We start from the raw sequence: 27,621 nt of genomic DNA, 5'->3' as shown, positions 1-27,621 counted from the left end.
CTTCCTGTAAAGACTGCAGAACGATGAGACAATTAAACCTCTTTTCTTTTTAAATTATCCAGTCTTGGGTATTCCTTTATAGCAACACAAAAACCGCCTAACCCAGTGGAGGAGGGCAGGATTGCCTTCTTCCCTCAACTGTAGAAACTGAGTTATCACTTCAGACCAGATTTTGGGGTTGACAGTTTGGATGTACATATTATGATTCTCGGATAAATTCAAAGGCTTTAATAGATATCTAAGAAAATAAAGAGAGAAGGCAAAGCAAAGCACATCACTGACATGCAGAGGTAAGCAGCTCGCTCCAAAATGTCAGTATCAGGCCTGTTTGGTTTGCTGTACTCTCAATTTCAGAATTCAAAACAGACCTTGCAGACTTGCAGATAGCTGCTGCAGTGGCAGTGAGCGGCCATGAAATAAAAAAGCCGACCATCTAACTAGATCCCATAGTCGTGATAAAACACGTGCTTTTACCTGACTCAGTGTATTCTATGTGAGCATTTGCATAAAAATAGAATGCATGATTACTGCCATTCTCCAGAAGTAGCCCAGAGCAGGCATAGCATTCACTCTAAAAATTTCCAAGGGTCAGTAGGTTTAATTAGATTGGTATTTTTTCAAGCATCAGAGTCCACATTATAAGCTGAGAGACTGAATATACAAATAGACAATGACCAGATCATATATAATGATAGAATTCTTATGTAAAACGTCTGCAGAAGCTAGCCGAGGCAACCAAAACACAGTCTCTGCAGCAATTGACTCAGAATGGTCAGGACTTGGTCAGGGACTGTCAGCATTCCTATTTTTTGCCCCTGCTTCCAACTTGGGACCAACCAGGGAAAGTCACATGTATTCCCTAATACAATCACTTAAGGTACCCCACTTCTAGTTGGCCACGCCCAGCTTCTCTATGCCAACAACCTCCAATCAGAGGATGCTTGAAGTATTCCCTTTTTTTAATCTGTAAAGGGGGATTTCCCATCCCCTGCCCACCTTTGAGCCTGCCAAACACAAGTGATAATGGCCACCTTTGTTACAGTTACCTTTGAATAAGTAACCACTGTTTGTTCTCATTTGGGCCGTTTTCATGTATTTGCACAAAACCAACAGCCTATATCTGCTTTTTCACAAACATGAAATTAGTGTAAAGTTGTGGCAGATGCTGATTTTCACACTTCAAAGAGGCTTGAGAGAATGATGTTATACAGCATCCACCGAACTCTCTTCCAATAAGGAAGGTTTTAAAAGCAATTCTCCTTGTTCTCACCTGCAAACTGCCCTGAGTTTCTAATGATGTGTGAACTCATTTTAAACCCCATAAATAAACTGGCCAGATGCAGCAACCCTATGTAAGTATAAGCATTCATCCACCGTCCATCCTGCTCTGCAAAGTTATTGTAAGTTTACCCTTCTCCGTGTGGGAGTGTGCAGGATAAAATAGTGTTTCTTCTTCCAATCAAGGGATACTAGTTCTAAAACCTACTAATAAATGGTACTATAAAAAGCATCCCATCATCAAATAAGTTTGGGAAAAGCAACTATAAATCATGTTAAACAAGTCTCTTTACCTCTGAGACTTCTGAGAGCCTACAATCCCTTACTGTGTATGGCGAATCTCCAAGCGAGGACTAAAACTTAGTATTTCACATTTACTTCTCTTTTATTCATGGGCCTGATATTCCTCAAAATATGATTTGTAAAGAACTAGCTAAGAATCATGCCTATAGCATCACAACCAAGCTGAAGCAGGTTTAGTTCAACTGCTCATAACTAACATGCAGTGGCTCTTAATGGACGCGTCTGGGGCTTAGAAACGTTCTCATGGGCAATGCATGCCCATGAGTAAAAGGTCAATTTGGGCTATATAAGCCAACGGGCTTATAATTAAGGGAGGCAATTCGGGTGATGATAAGCCTGTGGGAGCAGGGAATACCTGGTATAGGAAATTCTATTTAAGACTACAAATAACATCCACCATTAGCTAAATGTTTTCCAAGGTCATTATCAACTCAAAGTAATTTGTTTTTTTCCTTTGGTTAAAATAACCCAAATGGCAAGATATTTAAATGACTGATCACCTAACCAATTCTGGTTCTCCTAAACTCTATGGGCCAGTGGAATCAAATACATATTACATCAGATAGGCTCAAATAGCTGTTTCTCTAGCGTAAGTGATGGTATTTCAAAGGGCCCTTGGCATCATTGTGCAGGGGAAAAGGGATATTAATATTCCTGAGGCTCAGACTCTTTAGATGCCTACAAAATTAGATGTACGTTTTTAAAGGTTTTTTGAAAATTTATTTTTAAGGTGCTTTTAAAGACTCACTATGTTTTTAACCACGGCATCGGATGTGATAGAGTGGAGTGAAGTGATGAAGGTACAGGAACAATCTTAGCCCACACCCAAGGTAAGGCTCTCCCGAATGCTGAGTGGAGCAGGGTAACAGGAGGCTAAGTACCTTTTGCAGAAGTTAAGTAATGCTTCCATAAAGTTCACTAGGTAGACTTCAGTTCACTTTAGTCTTGAAAGTATCTATTGAGTCCTCAGTATTATAAGATATGATTAAACCAAGACATATGATGCTTTAAAACAGCAACAGGTTTGTTTCTTTTTTATAAGAGGCTGCCATTTTTATTAGTTTGTAATACAAAATGGTTTTTGAAATTTACCCTGTTCAAACCAAATATGTTGCTTTATAGAACAGATAAGCTCCCTTATTTCTAGATTACACATAGAACATATGCCAGATTTGTAGTTTGCATGGGCTCCAATAGCTCAGAACCTTACCATCAGGACCTGGAGTATTTTCTAGGTCATTGGAGCCTTCACTTTTCCCAGGCACTCTAGGTGTGTCCTCGCCTGGAGCTGAAAGAGAGAAAGACCACAGTCCCTGATTAACAGAGAATTATAACAGCCTGAGGGCCAATCATTTCTGTCACCCTCCATTGCCCTTTGAAATTCAAAAATACTCCTGGGATTCAACTTCTTCTGCAGAAATGTTAAAAGAGGAAACAGAGGCTTGAATTGCTTGAATACTTTAGTGCGGCCTTGTAAGTTCTCTTCAATTTGTGAGATGATCACATATATACATATATAGTTTCTCAAATTAGAAATCTTGTAGCATGACAGCAGGAAAAGTTGATTTCCTCAGAACAACCTACAGTTTAAATTTAGGGAAGTGTGTCTGTATGCATGGGTGGGTGTGAGAGAGAGTTTAAGTCGTTTAACCTTAGAAGAGGAAACAGAGAAAATGAATTTTGCCTTAGGCATGCCTGAAAGCTGAAAGATTCATTTGCCTGGTAGTGAGAGTTTTTGTTGTTGTTGTTGTTTGTTTTTTAAACAGAAATGAATGGTTTAGTTGTTTCCTTAGGAGACCTCTGATGCTCCCATTTTGGATTGCTGAGAATTTAGTCATCAGTAGATTTCCTTTGTGACTGGCCTCTATTTGCACAGCTTCACAAGGTGCTTCAATGAGAAGCTTCAGTGTAGTAAAGGAATTGTGTTTCATATGGCAAAAACATTTCCAGGTATTCAAAAGGACAATCATTTCTTGCTTCTTAGTTAAATCTCTCTTAAGTTTTTATAACTTGAAGCGCAAGGACATTTGTAAATACAAATACATATATAAAGTGCTAGAAAACCCATAATTTTAAAGGTTTTATGATCTCTGTACATTTTTAAAGAGAGGATTAAATTTATTTTCATTACCTGATTACTTACTGTGCCCAGAGTATGTTAAACTTCATGTGCCTATTGACGAGAAAAAAGCAAGGACAGGAAAGATCCAGTTTATAACGTCTACAAAGGAAGAGATCTTCAGAGGCAAAATGTGTACTCTTGGTAATGATGTATTCAGGTTGACAATTAAGAAATATGATTCAAAGGTGACTGGGCTCTGAGCTTAGGTAGACGAATGGCAGAGAGGTCATTAATTGATGACATATAAAACAAGCAGAGCGGTAAAAGAAGAAGAAAGTCTTTTAGATTTAAAGCCTGAAGTGCAGGGGCATTTATGTGAGATATCAAACAAGTTTTGCATCTAGCATTGAGGAAAGAATTATGAGGAGAGAATCATGAATGGAACAGGTGGGTATTTGGGGGACACCAAAATAGGGTAACATTCGTAGTATGGGAGTAGATGAAAGAACTCGGGAAAAGGATAACACAAGGGAAAAAAAGGACTCATGGTCTCCTCAACTCTTCAAGGACAAGATGAAAGTCACTGTGTCCACAGTGCTTTTCACTAGTTCCTGAGAATGAGGTGGAAAAGGAAAAATAAAACTTGGAACTTCCAACTGGACTCGTTAACACTATATAATACCTTTCTCACACTGCCTATTCTAGAAATGTACCATTTTTCAATTGTTCATCAACATACTCCTTGAACACACAATTATAGAAGAAACCATTGGTGAACTCCCCTAAGCCTGGGAGCAGGAAAACTTTGCTAATTATGCCTTAGAACACAGAAGTAATAGGGAGCAAGAACAAAATAATTGACTTTACAAACATAATAAACTTTTTAATGGAAAAAATAGCAAAAGAGATGTTTAAAAAGCTACAAATTGAGAGAAAATATTTGCAACTTTTATCATAGACAAAGTGTTACTAAAATCTTTAACATATAAGGCCTTCTAAAAATGGAGATGAAGAAGACCACCAACTTAATAGGAAAATGGGCAAGAGATTTAACAGACAGTTAATAAAAGAAGATATAAAAATGGCCTGCAAAACACATGAAAAGGTAATTTACTTTGCTAACAACAAGAGGAATGCAAATTAAAATTATAATGAGAAAGGGATTCTGCCTAAGGTGGACTGTCATGATGCAGACTAACCCTCTACCGAGAACAGCTAGAAACACCAAATAAATTATTTAAAAATAGCATTGTAAGGCCCCAGAGTGCCATGAATGCAGGACAAACCCAAGGAAATGCAAAATGATAAAGCTGACATTGCACATGTATCAAGAAGTTGAACAGAGCCTGCAGGTGTTTTGTGAGGCTGGGGCAGGGAGCAAAACTTGAAGGTTGGGTTCTACCAAGGAGAGGTACCCTGCTAACTACCTCAGGTTTTCGGTGGGGTCCCCTGAAGGGTTACATCCTGGGGGCAAGGATGAACTTGAAATAGACCAGCTCTTTAAAAAAACCCTGAAGTCTAACTTTTAATTAATAAGATTCCTGATTGAATTACAGCGCTCTGCTGACTGTCAGACGCAAAAGTGAATCTTCTCTGGAGGCAGATTAAAAGCCTCCAGTTATCTCTATACGTTTTCAAACACAGTGTCCAGAATTCAATATGAAAATTACCTGGCATTTCAGAGGAACAAGAACAAGTCACTGAAAACCAAGAGAATAAAAGAGATGACATATGGATATACATCAGAGATCCAGGTATTGCAGATGCAGCTTAAATAACGATTAATGTATTTTGGAAATTGGATGCCAAGTTGAATAATTTTTATGGCATAGTAGTGTATCAGAGAGTTGGATACTTTTTCAAAAGTCAGATGAAAATTCTAGAACTGAAAAAAAAAAAAACCCACAAAAACAAGTTAAGAATTCAATAGGTGACTTTGACAGCAGGTAGACACAGTTGAAGAGGAGGTTAGTAAGCCAAAAGCTAGGTTGGAAAAAGATATAAAGCCTAAACTGCAGATGAAAACTGCAGATAAGAGTGAAGAAACCATATGAGATAGGATTTATCTTATGTAAAAATGGAGCAAAAGGAATATTTTAAGAGAGAATGTCTGATAATTTGCCAAAATTAATGAAAGATATAATCTCAAACCACTGTTTCAAGACCGTTATGATTCCCAAGCAAAATTAATGAAAAAAAAAACTATCACTCAGTCTAATCATTGTGAAACTGCTGAAAACAAACATTAAAGAAAAAAAATAAAGTTATCTAGTGAATAAAGATCCATTAACTTCAAAATAACAACAATAAGGCTTATAGATAAATTCATAACAAAAATAATGGAAGCCAGAGATAATGCAATGACATCTTTGAAGTGTTAAAAAAAAATTTCAAATTTGAATTTGAAATAAAATATTTTTTGGAGACTACGACTGAGAGAATTTCATGTCCACAGACCTATACTGAAGAAATAGTTTCCACTACCCTCAAAAAGAAATAAATGTGAAAGGTAATGTGGACAAAGACCTTCACATCATTATGCAAAACTTTCTTACACAGGACAAAGCACCAACCATTAACATAAGTTTATCAAAACATGCTAAGGGAGAGGAAAATAAGCCAAAGGACTCCTATACAGAATATATAAGAAATAAACATACAAAATAACCTTGAAAAGACAGGGAACCCAACAGAAAGTGGGCAAGACACAAACAGACATGTCACAAAAGAGTGTATTGTGGCTGGTCACTTAATTTTTTCAATAACTTTGACCAAATCTCATGGCACTTAAAAGCCTTGGCTTTTTCACTAGTGAAATGATTATAAAATATTCTGACTCATCTTAACTCTCTGGGACATCATCAGAGCTATTTAAAATATAATAATAATATTATTATTTATAAGAAAGGATTACTGTGGAAAAAATTAATTGATAAGCTCTATCTAAGCATGACTTTCTTGACTATTTTCATAGGGTCCTTGTTTGTGATGGGATCTAGAGGTACCTGTAGCTGATTCTTTCAGGAAGTATCTTTCTAAGTTGTTACTCTCAGTGGTAATAACCCTGCTTACATTACTATGGAGAAACCCCTCTGGTATCACAGAGAACTTTCTATCTAATAGGCATAATTCCAGTGTATTAAACAATGCTTAGTGAAATAAGGGAGGGTACAAAACACTTTCAAAAGTTAGATAAGAGAGAGGAAAATGTTGAAGAAAGCAAAATGCAAATAGTAAATCAGAAAACAGTAAACATTGAAATTTCTTGCCCTATGCTTGTCCTTCTAACCTCATTTCACAATGGAATGTGTGAGAAATCTCAGGTTGTGCCACTGTATTGGCACAGACTAGTATGAGATTCAATGGCAGGTTTGAAATCCATGAAAAAGAGAAAAAAACCAGAAATCAAAGTTGTAGCTCTGTATACCGCTATATTCCTGGAGCAGAGGGAAGTATAGTCTGTTAGATTGGCATAGACTCCAATACTATGTTTGGTAGAGATTGTTCATTAATTTAATATCATGAGTGCACATTAGGTTTTTGTGTATGTGTGTGCATGTACTGTGAATATGATGCATATGTGTGCAATGCTATGTTTATGTGAGTTTGCATGTGCATGCTGCGTGTGTGTGTTGTTTGTTTGGAAAGTGGGAGAGGAATGACAGATATTTCTTACTCTGTCATGCATGTGGAACTGGTACTATCCTAATAGCTTCTACACTGCTGGGCAGTGCAACTGAATGCCCTACAGAAATGAATCCATTTCACATAGACAACATAATCTGATAAAAGCAAAAATGGCCTCTGTGGCCTATTTATTCCAGTTTGCCTGTCCCTCCCTCTATTTTGATTGCTGCTTGTTGAAACACAAACAAGAGGTACATTCCAGAGCTCCTAGCAGGGGATAAAAGATGCAGAAGTAGAAAGAGTCTGGGACATTCAGTACTATTTTCATTTTCCATCAACAACTGCAACTGTACTCCTCAAACCCTTGATTATAGCAACTTTTTCTAGGTTAGTGGAGTTACATAAAAAGTAATAAATGAGGCAGATGTCATCATAGAAGAAAAGATACTGAGATGCACACAGAATGTAGTTAGACTTTTAAATATATAAATTTGAGATATGTTGGGGGGGTTCTCCAAGCTTTTCTTTTGAGATGTGTATTGACAGTAAACTTCATACAACAAATAGAATTACAAGTAATTATTTGGCAGAATCTGTAGTTGCATAGGTGACATGATAGGTACAGAGAGCAGGGCCTGTCTGGACTCAATTGTACTGAATTAAAGTGGTATCAACCCAAAGCAAACCTTCCTGAACCACCTTGACAACTTTTTCCATACCTATGTTCCAACTTCACTATTAATGTAATTGGATTAGATAATTCGTTCAGAAATGTTTCCTTCCTACCTGCCACCCTCATGGGAATCTACTTCACTCTCTCTTGACGCTGGGCTTAATTATGAAATTTCCTTTGGCCAATGGGATGTTAGCAGAAGCGTGTCAAGGAGAGACTTGAAATGCATTTGACAGTTGGGGCTTTCCTTCTCCTACCTTTTACCCCAAGAACAACATGCTTTATGGGCAGCTCATCCGAGGAGGATGGGACTAGGACTCAGCTCATAGTTGGACATACTTCCTGGTCCAGACTAGTTGCAGTTGATCCTAATATCCATGAGCAAAAGAACAGACAACTGTTCTAAATCCCCTGAGGTTGAAGATGGTTTGATGTGAAGCATTGTTGTAGTGATAGCTAACTAACACACCTAATAATATACTTCTAATAGATTCAGTCCTACATTTGTCTCAATTTTGTCCCATAGAAATTATAGCTATGAAATCATGAGCTTCATTTGTGGCTAATTTTTTAACATGTCATAATGTGTTAATCTCTACATGACCTAAAACCATCTATTAAACTACAAATGGTGCATGTACAACACTTTGAGAAACACTGAATTAATGTATACAAAGGAGAAGTCCCTTAACAGGCGAAACTCTGCTCACTTCTTTTCCTCTGGGTAGATACCCAGTAGTGGGGTTGCTGGATCAACTGGGAGTTCTACATTTGAAAAAGATACTTGCACATGCATGTTTATAGCAGTACAATTCACAACTGTAAAATTGTGGAACCAACCCAAAGGCTCATCAGTCAACGAGTGGATAAAGAAACTCTGGTATATAATGGAATACTATTCAGCTGTTAAAAGGAATAAATTAACAGCATTTACAGTGACCTGGATGGCATTGGAGACTATGATTGTAAGTGAAGTAACTCAGGAATGGGAAAACCAAACATCGTATGTTCTCACTGATATGTGGGAGCTAAGCTATGAGGACACAAAGGCATAAGAATGATACAATGAACTTTGCGGACTTAGGGGGAAGAGTGGGAGGGGGCGAGGGATAAAAGACAACACATATGGTGCAGTGTATAGTGCTCAGGTGATGGGTGCACCAGGATCTCACAAATCACCACTAAAGAAGTTACTCATGTAACCAAATATCACCTGTACCCCAGTAACTTATGGAAAAATAAAATAATAATAATAGTAAAGTGTTAAAACTGAATATAATACCAAAAACAAACAAACAAACAAAAAATAAAACAAACTCTGCTCACTGCGGTATGGTTCTAAAATGGGAGAAAACTCATTTTGGAGTTTGGGGCATCTGCACGTACATTTAACTCCCAAGCTCAAATGGAAGAAGGCTATTATTCCACATGTATAGACACGAATTTATGTTCTTTTTAAGCTAATGATTGTTGGAAAAGATGAGCTCGATTAGATTTCATTTTCCCCCAGACTTCCAAGTTCACTATCTAGGTCTAGAATGCATGTGCAACTAAGTGAAAGGAGATCAAAGACCAACATAAATAGGAATAACACAGTGTCAATATCAACACCCACTTGAAGAGAAGCTGAGTCCGTGGTACACTATGCCATAATGATACTTTCCCACAAACTGCTCCTTATAATGAAGTCACCAGCACTATCTAAAATAATCATCATGTAGTTCCAACAGCCATAAACTAAATAAATTTAACCTCTTAAAGAGCATTCCAGTCCTTGATAATGGCATGGGTTTATTCATTCACATAGCTGTAGTCACATCCAGGTTTCATATCCAGATATTCTGTGAAAATCCATATGGGTGTAAGAGGTAAACAATTGCTCTTAAAATTCATCCAGTGTGAAAGGAGGCAAAATAAAACAGGTAGCAATTTACCCCACTTTCCCTACAACAAATGCCATTTGACAACCCACAACTCCAGCCTCTATAAATCCTTTCTCTTATTGAGTATGCCTTTTTTTTTTTTTTTTTTCTCTCTATCTCTCTTTCTCTTTTTCCCTCCCCACCCCCTACTGTGATAGGTTCTGAACCTCAAGTTTGCTTATTTCTGGCTATCTTTCTTAGAGGTGTCACTATTAGTGAAAGGGGATGGAGTTTAACTCACTAGACTTAGGCAGAGCTGATTTCAAATCCAAGTCCTGGCATTTCTATTTACGTGATTTGGGGGCAAATTCTGTTCACTTCCAGAGTCTCGGTTTTGTCACTTACAGAGGGAGTTAATGATATCTCTCTCATACAACTGGAGGATCGAAAGACATGACTATCATAAATGCCTGATTAATATTTATTGGCTACTTCTGGATATCTCTTCATCACTGACCCTTAAGAACACAAACTTAGCTGAATCACCTCTTCATATCATTCAATAATTTACCACATATCCCTCCTCTGGGGTATCATCCATTCATTCTTCTTTTGTACAGTCAGCATGTTGTGCTGCATACCTACTATGTATGATGCTTAATTAAAAGAGTTAAATGGATTAGAGCTCTGATGTAGCTAGATTACATCTCAGAGGAGAAAGCACTGTTGCTTTTTGGCGTTGCATTTTTCTTTCATTCCTTCTCCTTGTCCATAATTAGCTTTCTTACATTCTACATCTACATGAAGAACAAATAAGTATCAAAAATAAAATGTCACGCATTGTCTTTCTGACTTTGGAACAAGACTCATTCTTTTCAATTTACTATAGGTAAATTGGTCCAGTCTTTACTTAAAAATCAGATTCCATATAAAAACTTTATTAACATGTATCTATTTTACTCTCACTCTTTCAGTTTTTAGTTGGAAATGGGCTGTTTTAATTAATAAGTGCCAGGAATAATTTTTTTAGTCAAAAGTAATGTTTAAATTCTTCAGTCACAGTCACGCAAAATAAGTCAAAGGCTTTTAGCCCATTGTGCTGCATTTCAGAGGCACTTTCAGTTTTTACCTCTTAGTACATAGGGTGTCCAGAGTCTTCCCCTCCTCTCCTTTCCTTCCTCTTACCTTTTGTTCATTTTCCTTTTGTTTCTTCCTTCCTTCTCTCTTTTTTCCTCCCCTTCCTTCCCTCCCTCCCTTCCTTCCTGTTCTTCCTCCCTCCCTCTCCCTTCCTTCCTTCTTTCCTTCCTCCCTCCCTTCCTTCCTTCCTCCCTCCCTCCCTTCCCTCCTTCCTTCCCTTTTTCTTTCCTTTCTTCCTTTCCTCTGTCCTTTTTTCCTCCACCTTTCTTCCTGCATCCTAATTTCTTCTCTCCTTCCCTCTTTTCATCCATACCTCTTTCCTTCTTTTTTTCTTCCCTCCCTCTTTCCTTCCTTCCTTTTGTCCCTCCTTCCTCTACCTTCCTTCCTGCATCCTCATTCTTTCCTTCCCTCTCTCCTTCCCTGCCTCCCTTCTTTCTCCTTCCCTCCCCTCTTTCTTCCTTTCTTCCTTGAATTTAAGATTTGTTTTTATGGACACCTTCATGTTTTATGAAGATTTAATTAACCAAAACGAACTACAATTTAATGAGCTATTAATATATAATTTTGTATTGCCAAGTTTCATTTTAGATACAGGGGTACATGTGCAGATTTGTTAGTTGGGAATACTGCATGATGCTGAGGTTTGGAGTACAGATCCTGTCACCCTGGTGGTAAGCATAGCACCTGATTGGTAGTTTCTTCACCCACCCGACTCCCTCCACCCTCTAGAAGTCCACATTGTATATTGTTCCCATATTTATTCCATGTGTGCTCAATGCTTAGCTCCCACTTACATGTGAAAACATACTACATGCTAACTTTTTAAAATAGCATGCATTTATTTCTAAATAGAAATAAAGGTAAAGCTCAATAAACCTAACCCTTAAATAACTGTAGTGACATTAAAAAACAAGAACAGAAAGGGCACTTACACATAATTAACTGCTCAGAAAAATGCTAATGAAAAATGACCCTGAACAACTCTTTCCATGTGAAAACGTTCCTATTATCTTCCCAGAAAAAAATAATGCACACAATTCCCATCTCTTTCATTCTCTCTCTTTGCTCTTCTCCCACTGTTGCCCTACTTCATACCCTCTCTCATCTCTGTTTTCATTTACATAAAATGTAGATGATACTTTCTATTCTCTGCAGTCTGGCCTTTTTATGTTCTACATAAATATATGTATTTATAATATGTACATACTTTATTAATAAGTATTAGCATATGTGCATTGATTAGTATTGTATTTTAATATGTGCATTGATTTTAGTGCCTATTTAATATATGCATTTACTATATATCAATGAGCATGCCATTGTAATCTGTGTGTTAATATCTCATTGCATAAATATGGATATATCTTAATTTCCTTATCCAGGCCCACATTTGTGGACTTATGATGTGTTTCTACACTGTTGCTTTTACAAACAGCTTCAGTGAATATTCTTGCACTTATATTTTGGAAAGATTTTGTAAATAATTCCCGAGGAAAAATTCCGAGGGAATTTCTAGATCCGGTGTATATGCACTGTTTATCTTCATAGATGTTACAAAATTTCCTTCCAAAAAGGTCAGATCAATCTGTGCTCCAATTAGGGCATGATAATGATAATGATTTCTCGGCAATCTCCCAGCTGTGAGTATCCTCAAACTTCAGGGAAGAAAATAGTATGTCCTCATTGTTCTGGTTTACATTACATTATGAGTGAGGTTACCCTTTCTTCCTCCCTTCTTTTCTTCCTCCTCCCTGTCTTTTGTCATCTGTTTTTATATTTTTACCAATTTCCTATTTGATTTTTTTCCATGATTTTTATATATTCTAAACTGAGAAAATTAACCCTTCTCTGTCTAATATGTTGAGAACATTTTCTCCTGAATTGTCATCTTTTTATTTTCCTTAAGATACATTGAATAAATCTAACTATGTATTCTTCTAAAAGTTTTAGATATTTTTAAGTGACATGTCATGTGCCGATACAACTAGAAAATTCTTTATTAAAAATCATTAAACTCATCAAAGATGTGTTTCAGGAAGAGATCTCTGTATTGATTTTTTGAAACATGGTTTGCCCATTAGATCATCAATTCAGCTTCCCTTTGTTTTAAGACATTTTCTGTTCTATACATTGACTTCTAAATTCCAGGGACACCAATCATTCTCACATAGAGCAATTTACTTCTCTTCCATATGTATTATTTTTTCTAATTGTTTTAGAGTCGTTGTGCTCTTTTTCACTGTGAAAATCTCAACCTTTTTTCTTTGTCAGTAATTTGGTCTTTGCTGTTCTTAACTGATTTATTTCTCTAAGAGTGGAAAATTTATCTCCTTAGTTCTTACATTTCAGATCAGTTATGTTATTTTTATCACTGCATCTTCAAGTTCGTTAACATTTTTTCAAAATTCATCTGTGGTCATTGCAGGGAATTTGGATCTTTCTCTTGGGTTATATTTTCTTCCATAGTAGATTCTTCATCTGCCCTTTAATGGGTTGCATGCTCACTTGCTCTCTTCCTTCCTTCCCTCTTTCTCAGTCAAGGTTTCAGTGTGTTTGCAGGGTGATGTGTATGGCACATGCATGTTAGCAAGCTGCTTCTTTCTAACTTGCTCTGGGGCTTCTTGGTCCTCCAGCAGCTGCCTAGAAGCCTTTCATTTGGAGGTTTTCCTTGGGAGGGGTAAAGCAGCCACATTCGTTGTGTTGGATTTCTCAACAAGTGTATAGCATATCCCACGCGCAGCCCAGGTTCCCTCCAAATTTGTCTGCACAGTTGCCATCTTGGACTTCCATAGTGGGGGCTATCTTTGGGGCTTGGACTTCCCATAGTGGGAGCTATCTTTAGGGCTTGGATAATTCCTTCAATTCAACATGAGACTCAGAACTTTCTAGGAGAAAGAGTCAGTCTGGAAGTTCCTCTATTCTCTTTTGCTGTTTTCTTTCTTAGCCTTCCACACTAGCAGGTGATAAACCGTCTGCAGCCTTGTCAGGGAGCAACAGTGGCTCCTTCTTCAAGGAAGCATCACCTGGGGCCCGCTAGCACCTCCTTTCCTGCTTCTTGCTCACCCCAGAGACCTTGCCTTATGTATGTCCTCTTAAATTTTCTATTTTGTGAAATTCCTGTGATTTTGCTAGAGATAATTAGTTCTAGTCATTTGTTATTGGTCTGCCTTTTCTTTCCCATTTTCCTTCAGCGGTATTGACATGGAGGATTACAGTGGGTTATTCTTGTTTCTCTGGGGAAAGATTGAGTAAAAGGTGTTCATGGCTGACTTCATGCTCTTGTGGAAATTTCCTTGCCCTTTTCTTTGCTAGTTATGGAGGTAAATGGTAGTTGTGTGATCTTATTCAGGATGATTTCTGAGCCTATATAGTTAGGAATGGGGTAGGGCAACACCAGGCTCGTTCCTTCTGCACATTTCTGGAAAGGTGCCTTCCTTTTGCTGGCCACCCACCCTTTCTTTTGTTTAATTACTGTTTTTGTTGATGATACTTGCTTGCTTGTTTAACTTCTCTTCCTTCATATTGTTATATTTCGGGGAGAGTGAGGTTTTAAAATGTGACTTCACACCACCTCCTTTCACCCAAGATCAGGTCTTCAGAGTCTCTTGATACTTCTGGGTATTCGTTGTGGGTGTCACATGCACCTGGCCTTTGCCAGCAGCTGGTTTCAAGAATATTTTTCAAATGATGGTTCTGATCAGACTTGAAATGATGGATTAATATTTTGTGTCCTCCCAAAATTCAAAGGTTGAACCTCCAACCCACAAGTTACTATATTTATAAACAGGGTGTTTTGGAGACAACTAAGGTTAAATGAGGTCATGAGGGTGGGGACCTTAATCTGATAGGCCTCTGGCCTTATATGAAGAAGAAGAGAGAAATCTTTCTCTGCTCTGCCATGCGAGGATACAGTGAGAAGACGGCTCTCTATGGAACAGGAAGCACATTTTCACCAGAAAGCAAATTAGCAGCACCTTGATCTTGGACTTCCAGCCTCCAGAACTGTGAGAAATACATTTCTGTTGTTTAAGCCCCCCAGCCTATGGTATTTTGTTATGGCAGCCGAGCAGATGGATATGCTTGATTTACACTTAGTCCGTGCTTCTTTAGGACAAAGATACAATTGACTGTATGCCATCTGTTACTCACCTAGTCTATTTTCTCCAAATAGCCTCCATCCTAAAGCTGCTACTGGACCACCGAACCTCTTTCATCCCTTGGACAAACATTGTAGACACACACATTTGGCCCCCTCTCCAAAGTCAAACAGTGAATGATAACACTGACAGGAACATACTTGTGGAAAATGTGCCTGTTTTTACAAAAATCCCTTTCCATGGCATCAGAAATTTTCATGTATTAATTGGGAATACTCTACCCTAATCAAAATCAGAAACTGTCTTTACTAAGTGATGAAAGGCAGTGATGATAGCTGAGGGTGAGCACGAGATCCTGATATATGTTTTATGTTTGGCCAGATAATATGCCTCCATATGCCACTTTGAGAATGGTTTGGAAATGCATCATCAGTCATTGTCAGAATAACTACTCTACAGAGAGCTCAATATTTAGGAAGAAGAGCAAAAAAAGAAGAATGTCCACCAGATACTTCAGTGCCTATTATGTGCTGGATACAAAATGAATGAGGCACACCTCTGCCCTCATGGAGTTCACAAGCCAGCCAACGCAGAAAGTCATCCAAAACCCACGAGGCCAAATAGCAAGCACTGTCATATGAACCAAGCATGGTGGATGCACAAAAGAGACAGTGAGTCACCTTTTGTGAGGACGAAGAAAAATCTCTGAGGACAAGAAAATAACATTTGAGTTGGAACTAGATGGATGAGTCAGTTTCAAAGGAGTTGCAGCTTCTCTGTAAGTGGTCCAACCACTGAAGCCTTCCCAGGTGTCATCACGTTTGGCTTAACTGAGCTGCATTCTGATCACATTCCACGTGTCTGGCTTTTTCTCTCGCTTTTCCAGGCCTCAATTAAGCATCTAATTCTCATTCAGCCTCATTATGCATTCTCCACCCCTCCAGGGCTTGGCTGGAATGAAATGAAGACTATAAGGAGGCCCTTCTCAGTTGGGGGCTGCCAGAGCTGATCTCAGTTGCGGGTCTTTCCAGCAGGAACAATGCAAATTGGGTGTCGCTAACACTCCCCTCCACCCCATCATGCACCCTTTGTGGCTTTTGTTTCTCTGCAGAAACCAGCTAAATCTGTACACAGCAGGGTCCTAGTGAACACAGAGATATGTACTTTTTCCAGAGGAGTTTCTTGATTCTTTCACTCTAATACGGTTTTAACTACGTAAGGAGCCACAGTAGGGGCAACTTCTGTCTTTTCAATGGTTCTTTATGTGAAATCTCACAAGGAAGGAACTTAGTGCTGAAAATAACCAAGGCTGAATTCTTGGAAACTTCATCATACACTTAAGGCCCTCAAAAGAAAGCATCTCTGACTGCGAGGGTTGAAATCCTGCATGATTACATATCTAGCTCTTCAGTCAAAAAATAACTTAATTGTATACATTCTTAATTAGAGATGTCTTTAATTATTTGCACTAGATCTTGTCCTGTTTGTAGGTCACATTTTCCTAAATTTCATAATTTGTTCTGAATATTTAATAAAATCTAGTGCATCACCTTTGTCCACGACCAAAGGACTAGAAATGTACACTGCATCCAAGAAATAACCGGCTGGTTTACAGAAGCATTAGAGGAAGGTTGTCTGAGAGCTCCGAACTGGAAGTAAACACATGTGGTTCTGCTAAGTTAATTCCATTTCCGGTCTCAGCCTCTCAACACCAATTCTTTCAGCTTCAGAGAAAAATGATAGAATTTTTTCCTACTAGAAGTTTCCAAACACATCTGCATTCAGTGAAAGCCTATTTTCTAGGCAGCTTATTTTCTCAAAGCAATATCACATACACCTGGGCCTTAATCTTTGAACTTTGTTGGATTTAACCATTTTTATGCCTTCTGAGAGGTAATTACTCCCAGAGCAAACACATACACATTCCTGAAAAAGTGTCTAGGTCCCATTCACTTAACGTGCAACCAAAAGTGCTACTAAACTCAGCCAGATAACTTTGGCTAAGGAGAAGTCAAAGCTACCTGTGAGATGTTGATGTTATATTTGCCAAAACCCTCCTCATAGGGGCTTTATTCCACCTTTCAGGCGTATCAACAAGTGTTGTCTTTTGTTGTCTGAAAAAGGCCACTTTCCTCAAAAAGTAAAAAAAAAATCCTTGACTGTCTCCCAGTCCAATTAAACTCCTTAGAGATGTGAACAGAGGACCCTAGAGTAGTGGCATGACTGCTCCAGGCCACCCAGCAATGAGGTTGGGACCAGAAGTTCTCCTAACTCTACTTCTGGGATATTTCCACCCCATCACTAGTGACAGTGGTCAGAAAGCCTTGCAGAGGCAGGTGAAATGAGGCTGGAATTTGAAAGGTGGCCCTAAACCTTCTTTCACAGGCCTGCCTGGTCAACTGTAATCCACTTGAAAGCAATGGACTCAAACATCTTCCATATTCCTGAGATTCTTGGGGGAGGCACAGTCAAGTAAACTCATTCACGATGAAGACAGTAAGTTCCTGTCACATGCTAGGGACAGCCCTATGATCTGCGCCATCTGTGGCAGTGACTATAGTAAAATGGTGGTGTACTGAGGCTCTACCCTCCTGCATAATTTGCAGAGCCCTGTAGCATGGACTTCATTCCTCCTCAGATGTTTCAGGATCAAAGCTTGGTGGTTTGATTCTCCCCTTTTAAAATTTTTTTATTTTTGAGATAGAGTTTTGCCCTTGTCACCTAGGCTGGAGTGCAGCAGCGCAATCTCGACTCACTGCAGCCTTCACCTCCTGGGTTCAAGTGATTCTCCTGCCTCAGCCTCCCAAGTAGCTGGGATTACAGGTGCCCACCACCATGTCCAGCTAATTTTTTATTTTATTTTTTTAGTAGAGATGGGGTTTCACCATGTTTGCCAGGCTGGTCTCCAACTCCTGACCTCAGATGACCCACCTGCCTTGGCATCCCAAAGTGCTGGGATTACAGGTGTGAGCCACCATGCCTGGTCAATTCTCCTTTCTAAGATGGGATCACTCTGTGGCCTTACTCTGGAAAACCAGATTAATGTCGCTTTGGAACTCTTATCCCTGTGGTTAGAAATACATTATGGCATGGTTTAGAATGCCAGGGGACAGATTCTAAAAATGAGGCAGCACAAGGCTTTATGGTTTTCTTGATCACCAGAGGGCCTGGGGTCCCAGGAGTAATGGCAGAGGTCAATCCACAGCAGTTGGGTCTGTGATGATGTCACCCAACCCCCCCTCCCCAGGCAGCTTCCTGAATTCATATCAAAGCACCAGCCCCGCTCAGGCCTGACATCTCTGGGTGGCTCAGCACTCTTCCAGAACCCCTGGGTGCTAAGCGTCTTAACTGGCCTTTTCCTTTAAGCTTGATTGACTTCTGACTGCTGAAAATTGCTTTTGTCTTGACTGCTGATATCTCCAGGTACCCTGGTCTCTCCCATAGTCAAGAATCCTTTGCTTTTTTCAGAATGATGACAACAAACAGATGTTCTTTGCCCTCTGTTTGGGCTTTGCTTCCTTGCCCCATCTCTCAGGCTGCCACAGCTGTTCCTGCCGTTGTCAAGCTGACTTCATTCTCTGTGTGAAAACAGCGCCTCCAATGACAGAATGGGCTCTGTGAGCACTAAATAATGGGCCCACAGCTGCTTTAGCTCCTGACATTTAATCTCTTGTTCCAGGAGACAATTCAGGAAACTTCCCCTCTCATAGAAAAAAATAGCATCCAGAATTTTCCTTTCAGGCAAAGAAGTCTTAATCCTTTTCTTGTTCATGTATTTTTACCAAACTATAGATTCTGTCACATAACCTCTTCGGCCAGATAACAATTCACCTTTGAGGAGAAGGCAATCCAATTTTGATTTATTGATCTCAGGGCACAATGCTTTTCTAAAAAAAAAAGAAAAAAAAAAGCCTGGACAAGTCTGCAAATAAAAACCTGAAAACCAGGCTTTTTAAAGAGGAAAAAAACCCAAAAAACCAACAGAGTTAATTTCTTTCTCTTTATAGAATTACGTAGACATTTTTGCTTGTAAAAAACATTTTTGAAAGTTGAAAATAATGCAGTAAGAAGCAGGAACACCCCCTCCCCCTTTGCCCTGTGGCTTCCTCTGAGCAAATAAAAGAGTTATACGAATAGCTACCCTCAATTTTCAGCTTCCTGGTTCTGTTGCATTTAATCTGGTTGCTATTTGGCTGACTTTAATAGAATATTGATCATTTGTGTGGTTGTAAACCTGAGAGAAAGAAAGAAGACAGGTTCTCCTTTACCGGTGTCCTCCATTATAAAGAGGCTACATGGTAGTTGGGACGTGTGTGTATGTGTGTGTGTGTGTGTGTGTGTGTGTTTTGTGTGTATGTGTGAACATGGCTGCATGGGTTGGGGGAAAAAGGAGCGCTCTTTACATTTTTATTATGTAGAAAGGAAGCTGTATTTATTTTATGGCTATTTGATATTACTGTATTTCATTGTTTTGAAGACATTTTTTCTGCATCTTCACACTGAAGAAGTTGAAATGAATCAAATGATCAATAGCCTTACAATTGTTATTAACCCGGATTGAAGCCATGTTCAGACAGAGAGGATTTGCACTTGCTTTTTAGTCACTAGACAGCATTATCAACCTGAAATCATTTAAAGTCCCTAACTAAGGCTTCTATGAACCACACTTGTATGAATTTAGGACACAAACTTGCTTAACATTAGACTGTGATCCAAATTATTAAGGGGACATTTTTTAAACCTCCATTAATTAATGCTGAAATTAAGATACCTAAATCTCCTAGCTTTTGAAGCAGCTATTGTTGATGCCTGGGCTATCACCCCAGCCCACCTCTGAGCTCCACTGCAGCTGCAGGGGACAGTATCTCTGCACTCTGATGGTATCCCTCCTCAAGTGCCTACATTTTTCTACTTCTCCACCAAAAGCACCAATATAGCTTGTTCAGCCCTTGCAGAGGACAGCCCAGGGATCCTGAGCGCATAGGATTTGGGAATCATTTGCTTATTGGCTGCTCTTCACTAAAAGTGCTAGAGATCTACTTGCCCCACCCTCAGACAAATTTCAACCAATGAGGAAAGGGAGTCACTGGGTAACAGCCCAGCTTCCCTACCCATGACTGTGCAATTCTGAGGTGCGTTCTACAGAATTCTTTACAGGGGCCTCAGTGGGATTGAGTCCCAACTGCTAAGAATGACAGTCTGCTCATGGTCATACTTCAATGGGTGCCTTCCCTTCTCGGTCTCATTTCCCCACCCCTCACATTTCCCCACCCCCTCACATGTGCTTCCTCGGATTGCCTCCCAGGTAACCCACCTGTCCTCAAGATCTGGCCTACGGATCTGCTTTTAGAGAGCCATAAACCAAGACACCATCTTTTTTTTTTTTTTTTTTTTTTTTTTTTTTTTTTTTTTTTTTTTTTATGTTTTTGAGACGGAGTCTCGCTCTGTCCCCCAGGCTGGAGTGCAGTAGGAGGATCTCAGCTCACTGCAAGCTCCGCCTCCCGAGTTCACATCGTTCTCCTGCCTGCCTCAGCCTCCCGAGTAGCTGGGACTACAGGCGCCCGCCACCAGGCCCGGCTAATTTTTTTGTACTTTTAGTAGAGAGGGGGTTTCACCATGTTAGCTAGGATGGTCTCGATCGCCTGACCTCGTGATCCGCCTGCCTCGGCCTCCCAAAGTGCTGGGATTACAGGCGTGAGCCACCGCGCCCGACCAGCACCATCTCTTGTATCTTCTTCAATCTCATCTGAGGATACTGCTCTTTGTTGTCTTATATTAAACTCTCCACTTTGAGCTTTTTATTTTCCTTCTCAGTGACATATACAGAAGCGTTGTTCTTACAATGAAAGGTACCTTAATTCCAGTAAGATATCATTAGCAGAAAAATAAAACTCTTCTGAGATGCCATAAACACATTGAATATGCAAAATGAGTCATTAGCTCTTCTAAAAATTAATACCAAGTTTTAAATAGTTATGAAGTGCTCTGTGCAGCATAATTCAGTTAAGCAAAGTTGGCACATACATGCATTCATGCACAATGTATGATCCAGTTGGCACATACATGCATTTGTGCTACAGGTCTCAGGTCTTCCAGTAAAGCTCTGAAATCATTGTAGGAAATAATGGACATCATACTGTTCTATCCTTCGGAAAAGTTGTGTGTGTTTCACAGTTTCTCATGTGTGACATGGAGGCTGCTTAGACAACTGCCAGCCCCACTGGTCCATCTATCTGAATTTTTCAAGATGTGGTCCAGGAACCATCTGCATTGGATACTTATCAGTCAGGATTATTATAAAATGTAGACTTCCAGACATCTTACCAGCTGTATGGAATAAGAACCTGTGATTGGCAGAGCCACGTGATCTGCAATTTAACAAGCTGCCCTAGTGATTTTTGTACATGTGAAAGCTTGAGAGTCATTGGCTTACTGATTGCTTTTCACCAAAACAACAATGTTAAGGTTTTTGGACCTCTTCTACTATGCATGTTTAACGTACTCACTACTAGAAATTTTATTAATTACATAAAAGCTGTAACCAAAATTAAAAAAGAAACGGAAACATTGGGAGCAGTATTTGCTTACTAAAATGGCCTACTTTTTGCTAAGTGACCACAACACCCATAATTCTGGGCAGAATTTCTGGAAAAGTACTTTATTCATTCATTCATTCATTTATTAATTCAGGAAACTCTTATTCAATGCTTATATTTTGTTGGATTGTGTAACTACAAAGATGAATAGAAATAACTCAAAAGAATTAGCAGTATGCCTGTAATCCCAGCACTTTGGGAGGCTGAGGCGGGCAGATCATGAGGTCAGGAGATCAAGACCATCCTGGCGAACACGGTGAAACCCCGTCTCTATTAAAAATACAAAAAAATTAGCCGGGCGTGGTGGTGGGCGCCTGTAGTCCCAGCTACTCGGGAGGCTGAGGCAGGAGAATGGCGTGAACCCGGGAGGCGACAGAGCTTGCAGTGAGCTGAGATCGCGCAGTGAGCTGAGATCGCGCCACAGCACTCCAGCCTGAGAGACAGAGCGAGACTCCATCTCAAAAAAAAAAAAAGAGAAAGAAATAGTATAAAAGACCCTAGAGTCAGAGTGGAGAACATAAATTTGAGATGTGAATTCTGATTTTCCGACTCATTGGCCAAGTGATTCTGGGCATGTTATTTAACCTCACTGTGATTCAGGTTCCTAATAAGTGAAAATCAGAAAACCCATGCCTACCTCATAGATAGGTAATGCATTTAATAAAGCACTTAGTGGAGTGTTAGGCTTATAATAACCAATTATGAACAGCTATTATTTCAGTATGAATAAAATGCACTATCCATCTGGGCAGGGGAAGACACAGACAGTACAAGGCAGTGCATAGGCCACTGGTTTCTGGAGCTCGCTTTGCCTGGTTTTGATCCTGGCTTCTCCATTTACTAGCTGTGCACCCTGGGCAGGTGATGCCACCTCTGTCCCTCCCTGCACAACTCTGCGGCTTCATTTCGACTTCCGCATGTCTTATTCCTCAATGAGCCCTGTGCTCTCCTAACTCCAACTAGGTGTCTACTTCTTGGAGGATCCAACACAAAAATCAGTTAGAGAGGGAGAGATGGCAGTCACTGATGAAGCAAAATCCGGGAGAGAATGCGATCATGAGTCATGGAGAGTGTGGGTGAGGGGAAGACAGTGGTTGCTACTCATGTTCTGAATACAGGTATTATTTTAACTTTTGGAGAATAATACTGCTTCTTTTCATGTCCCTGGGAAATGTTGTCATATTTTTAAAGTGAATATCCCTGAATTTATCATTTTCTATTAAAACTTTGCCCACCAGAATGAGTCATGGCAGAAGCATTGACAGGAACAGGGGACTGATTCAGTTGGTGGATGAGTAAGCTACTGAGAGATCTTTGTTGACCCGCCGGCACCAGGAAGCTTTCTTTTTCTCTGTTTTCTAAACAATGTAATTTGATTACACTTCAAACACTGTGCTTCCTTATTTTCCTATTATGTAAATTACATATGTAAATTAATATAAGATTAAGACATGCAGATTTTTGTCTGTGAAAAAGATGGGCTGACTGTGACCAGAGCCGAGCGAAGCTTTGAATTAACTTTCTGGCCATGGGGATGGATTTCCTTCCCCCATCCCACCTGTACGTGGCTGCATGGTTTTAGTCAGTGATGAAGTTCTTGGCTGCAATGAAGATGCAGTACTTAATTAAGGAAGAGTGGATTTGTTTATAATAAATTTTAGCCCAAGTATGAGATAGACAATCAATGTCCTCATCTATAAGCACCCACTAAACGTCTAGTAGGCCACTTTGCTTTCGTTACGTAGCAGACATTCGCTGAGCATCTACCATGGGCCAAGCTCTTTACAGGCAACAAAGAAGCAACTATATCTAAGACACAGTCTTCCCTCCACAGACTGATGTGATTACAAGTCAAAGTGATTCAGGATTATTCTGAATTAGGAGAGACCATCTAACCCAGTCTTGGGTGGAGGGGAGGTAGAGAGTAGTTTCAGGGAGATATTTCTAGACAAAGTTACAGTTACGTCCGGCTGAGCCCAGAAGGATGAATGGGAATGGTCAGGGGCAAAGGATCATGGGAAGAGCAGCAGGTGCAAACGCCTGGAGCAGAAGGCACAGGGCCGGGTAAAGATCGGTCAGGTATTTTTGCAATAGTTTAAGACAGCTGGAGTTTAGAGTTCAGGGTCAAGAGTCAGGGTGGGATGGCAAACCATGAAGCCAGAGAAGCAACAGGAACCAGCCTTTGTGGGACTAAGAAATGTCATTCAGGGTGTGAACCCGGGAGGCGGAGCTTGCAATGAGCCGAGATCACGCCACTGCACTCCAGTCTGGGCAACAGAGTGAGACTCTGTCTCAAAAAATAAAAAAATAAAAAAAATGTCATTCAGAAGGCCATGGGACCCGTGGAGGTTTCAGTCAGCCAGCGTCATCACAGATTTGCATGATTAGTGACTACTGAAGTGTATGAATGTAAGAGGAACAGACTAGCTGTGGGAAGAACAGCTGGGAGGGGAACCCTTTCTTCCTGGGCACAGAGCTAGGCTATTTCTCAGCTTCTTGGATAGTTAAGCAGGGCTTCAGGACTGAGCAGCAGCCAACAGACTGTGGGCAGAAGCAACATGTGCTCCTGCTGGGGCTGATACCTGAAAACCCTCCTGTGTGATCTCTATGTGCCCTACCCTCCTCTGCCAGGCCTTGGGCAGGAGTTGTTAAACGTGACTGAGCATCAGAACCACCTGGACAGTTTGGTAGAACATGTGTTTTTGGATCCTCTCAGAGCCTGTCATTCAGCCAGTTTGTGGTGAGGCCTAAGAATTTGCATTTCTAACAAATTACCAGGTGATGCTGTTGCTGCTGGGCCAGGAACCGCATTGTGGTTACTGAAGCCCTAAACAATGCAGAGCTACAAGATGCACAAGAAGGAATAATCCTGGGTTCCTGAATAACTGTGTGGAGTAGTCCCTCACACACCTCCCTCCAACTCAGAACTCCCGTGGAATATAAAGCAAGCAAGGAAAGTGTCCAGTGAATGCGGGTGCATGAAGGCGAGCGCCACACTGTGCCACATTGTCTTTTCCTGCAATGCTTGACTGTACTGCTCCTTTTCCTTGCAACATCCAACCCACCCCCATCTTAAGGTAGCTAACCCTACTCACACTGCAGGTCCCAGCATGGCCCTCATTTCCACCAGTGTGGCTCCTCAGATGCAAACCTGGCTAGTTGTCCATCTACCACCCTTTACAGTATATAAAAAAATGTGTATATATGTATTGTACCATTTTATGCCTATTATTCTAAGTTGGTTTGTTGTTTTTAAAGTTTTTCATATTTCGGTTCTCCTCACACCTCTGGAAAACCATATTTATATTTGCCTCAATGTTTATCCATCTAGTCCAGTGTCCTATTTCTACGACTCATTCAAATGTTGAATGAATGATGCCCAAACAGTGTCTGGCCCTCAGAATGTGCTCAGTGATTCTGGAAACAGATTTATTGTTTTATTGAGGAGAGTAGAAAGACTCTTAAAGAAGACTTGTTAAATAAAAGAAGAAAAGCCCCTGGGATGTCCCAGGTTAACAGAGCTGAGACCTGAAACATGAGGATTCCATGATAGTGAAGGACTATATGGTAAAAGAACAGAGAGAGTAAGTCATGCATGCGTATAAGACACCTAGCCACAGAAGAAAATATGGTGGCTTGAAGGGGGGCAACAATTATTTCCATGCAAGACAAGAAAGACTTGTGTATGTTTGAAGGTCCAAGGGAAGGAATCAGTGGAAAGAAAGACTTGTATAATGCTGGAAAACTGGAAATAATTGAGGATACAGTGTGTCAGATGATTAAAGAAAAAGAGAAAGGAATCCAGAGGTAATGTTAAGGTCAATATTTGAAGGATATGATGCCAAGACAGAAGAGGATGAGGAGGGGACATATATCTGGTTAAAGATAATTTTGGTGGGGAAGATGGAAGGTTAGGAGATTTCCCCTTTAATGACCTTGATTTTCTCAGCAAAGTAGGAGATAAGACCATCTGCAAAGAAAAGGGGTTTGGAGAAGAAAATTTAAAAAGAGAGAGAGAGAATGAGGAACATTGAAACAGCTACTACAAAGAGTATGCTTTGGTAATCAAAAGGATGACTTACTCACAGGAACCATTATATATAGCACATCCATTATTTTTTAGCCTAGAAAAAAAAGGCCTTGTAAATTTCTAGCACCAAAAGGTTGGCATTGTTCTGAAATGAGTACCTAAACTGATGATCTCACTGCTGCATTTCTTCTCCCTATGAGAGCTAATTCTAGGCACTTAATTTCTGTACACCTTTGCTCTGCTCTGTCCTCTTCCTCATACGGCCTTCCAGAGCCATCTCATAATATTCACTTTTTAATATTTTATTTTCTGTGCTTCATTTTCCCCATCTCTCAAGTGAAATAAATTTGATGAAGAGGGCTAAAGGCCTTTCTGTAGCTTCATGTTAGTTCAGCAAACATCTATGGAATGCCACTAGGTGCCACTAGGTGTAGGAGACGGTGGGGCAGTGACTATGAATTAAACATTATATCTGTCTCAGAGGTTCTCCCATGCTCTGTGGGAGACAGATTCACAAATAAATCATTTCAGCATCATGTGGCTGGTGCTGTCATGGGGGCATGCATCTCACGATCTTTAGACGCTAGGCTAATGACATTCATTCATTCTCCAAATATTTTGTAAGTACCCACTACGTGTCAAGAAATGTGAGCCTCTGGCAATATAGCGGTAGAAGTGACAGGTGAGTTCTTTGCTGTTGATATATGTACTCTGAGGAAAATAAAGGGATATGGTGTGTAGAGAGAAAATAAGGGGAAATTATTTAGCTTGAGTGATTGTAGAAGGGCTGCCCTAGGTAGGGGAGCTTCAAACTGAGACATGAGTGAGGAGTCAACTATGTGAAGATGCAGAAACAGATGTTTCTCCTTAGGGGACACCTCCAGCAGAATGGCTCAAAGGCTTGGCTTATTCAAGGAGGTGAAAAGAGACCATTGTGATTGGACAGTGGTGAAGGAGGGAGAAAAATGGGGGGAGACTGGCAAGGCAAGGAATTTGAATTTTATTCTTTTTTTTTTTTTTTGAGACAGAGTCTGGTTCTGTCGCTCAGGCTGGGGTGCAGTGGCCGGATCGCAGCTCACTGCAAGCTCCGCCTCCCGGGTTTACGCCATTCTCCTGCCTCAGCCTCCCGAGTAGCTGGGACTACAGGCACCCACCACCTCGCCTTGCTAGTTTTTTGTATTTTTTAGTAGAGATGGGGTTTCACTGTTAGCCGGGATGGTCTCGATCTCCTGACCTCGTGATCCGCCCGTCTCGGCCTCCCAAAGTGCTGGGATTACAGGCTTGAGCCACCACGCCCGGCCTTGAATTTTATTCTAAAGCAAATAAATCAGTAAGTGAGCAGTATCATCTTAGTTCTAGAAATTCAACCAGTTTTGCAAAGACCACATGATGCCACAAAATATCCTTTACAACCCTACCAAAAATGATTGCTAGTAAGTATGGTTCAATCAGTCATTCTGCAATCATATATTGTGTACCTGCTGAGTGTTAGATATTGTCTAGGTCTTGAGGATACAGGAGCCACAAAGCAGAAAAATGTCCTTGCAGCCAACGTGCTTATATTTGAGTATGTGTGGAGGCTGGCATTTCAGGGAAAGCAGTAGTAGTAAGTACAAAGGTTCTGAGGCAAAAGTATGCTTACACTGTTTGAAGACAAACAAAGGCATGAGTGAATTAAGGAAATTGATATCAGAAAAAAAAAATAATAAACTTGGAGGGAAGAGGGCAGTGGTTTAAGATTGTTATATTCTTATTTTGTAAAAGGCTTGCTCCAGCTCTGGTAAGACAATAAAATCAAGGAGTTACAGATAAAGCAAGGGAACCAAATAGGAAGTGATGGCAATCATTGATGTGAAAGGTAGTTTTGATTAGGTTGAGGTTGGAGGAGATGGGAGAAGTGAACATATCTGGTGATATTCTGAAAATAGACCAATAGAATTCCATAATGAATTGGAT

General features: G+C 40.0%; 1 protein-coding gene across 9 annotated transcripts in view; it reads right to left on the bottom strand.

The window, feature by feature from the left end:
* MACROD2 (mono-ADP ribosylhydrolase 2) overlaps positions 1–27,621 on the bottom strand; it is a 2,111,745-nt gene that overhangs the window by 9,052 nt on the left and 2,075,072 nt on the right. For all 9 annotated transcript variants that reach the window (XM_050745635.1, XM_050745636.1, XM_050745637.1 and 6 more), the window contains one exon: positions 2,792–2,869. In XM_050745635.1, coding sequence (XP_050601592.1) covers positions 2,792–2,869 — 78 coding nt within the window. The remainder of the gene's footprint in view (positions 1–2,791; positions 2,870–27,621) is intronic.

This window comes from Macaca thibetana, chromosome 10 (genome assembly GCF_024542745.1).
Source record: "Macaca thibetana thibetana isolate TM-01 chromosome 10, ASM2454274v1, whole genome shotgun sequence".
Taxonomy (NCBI): domain Eukaryota; kingdom Metazoa; phylum Chordata; class Mammalia; order Primates; family Cercopithecidae; genus Macaca; species Macaca thibetana.
The sequence above is the reverse complement of the archived record's forward strand: the minus strand, read 5'-3'. Positions and strand labels throughout refer to the sequence as shown.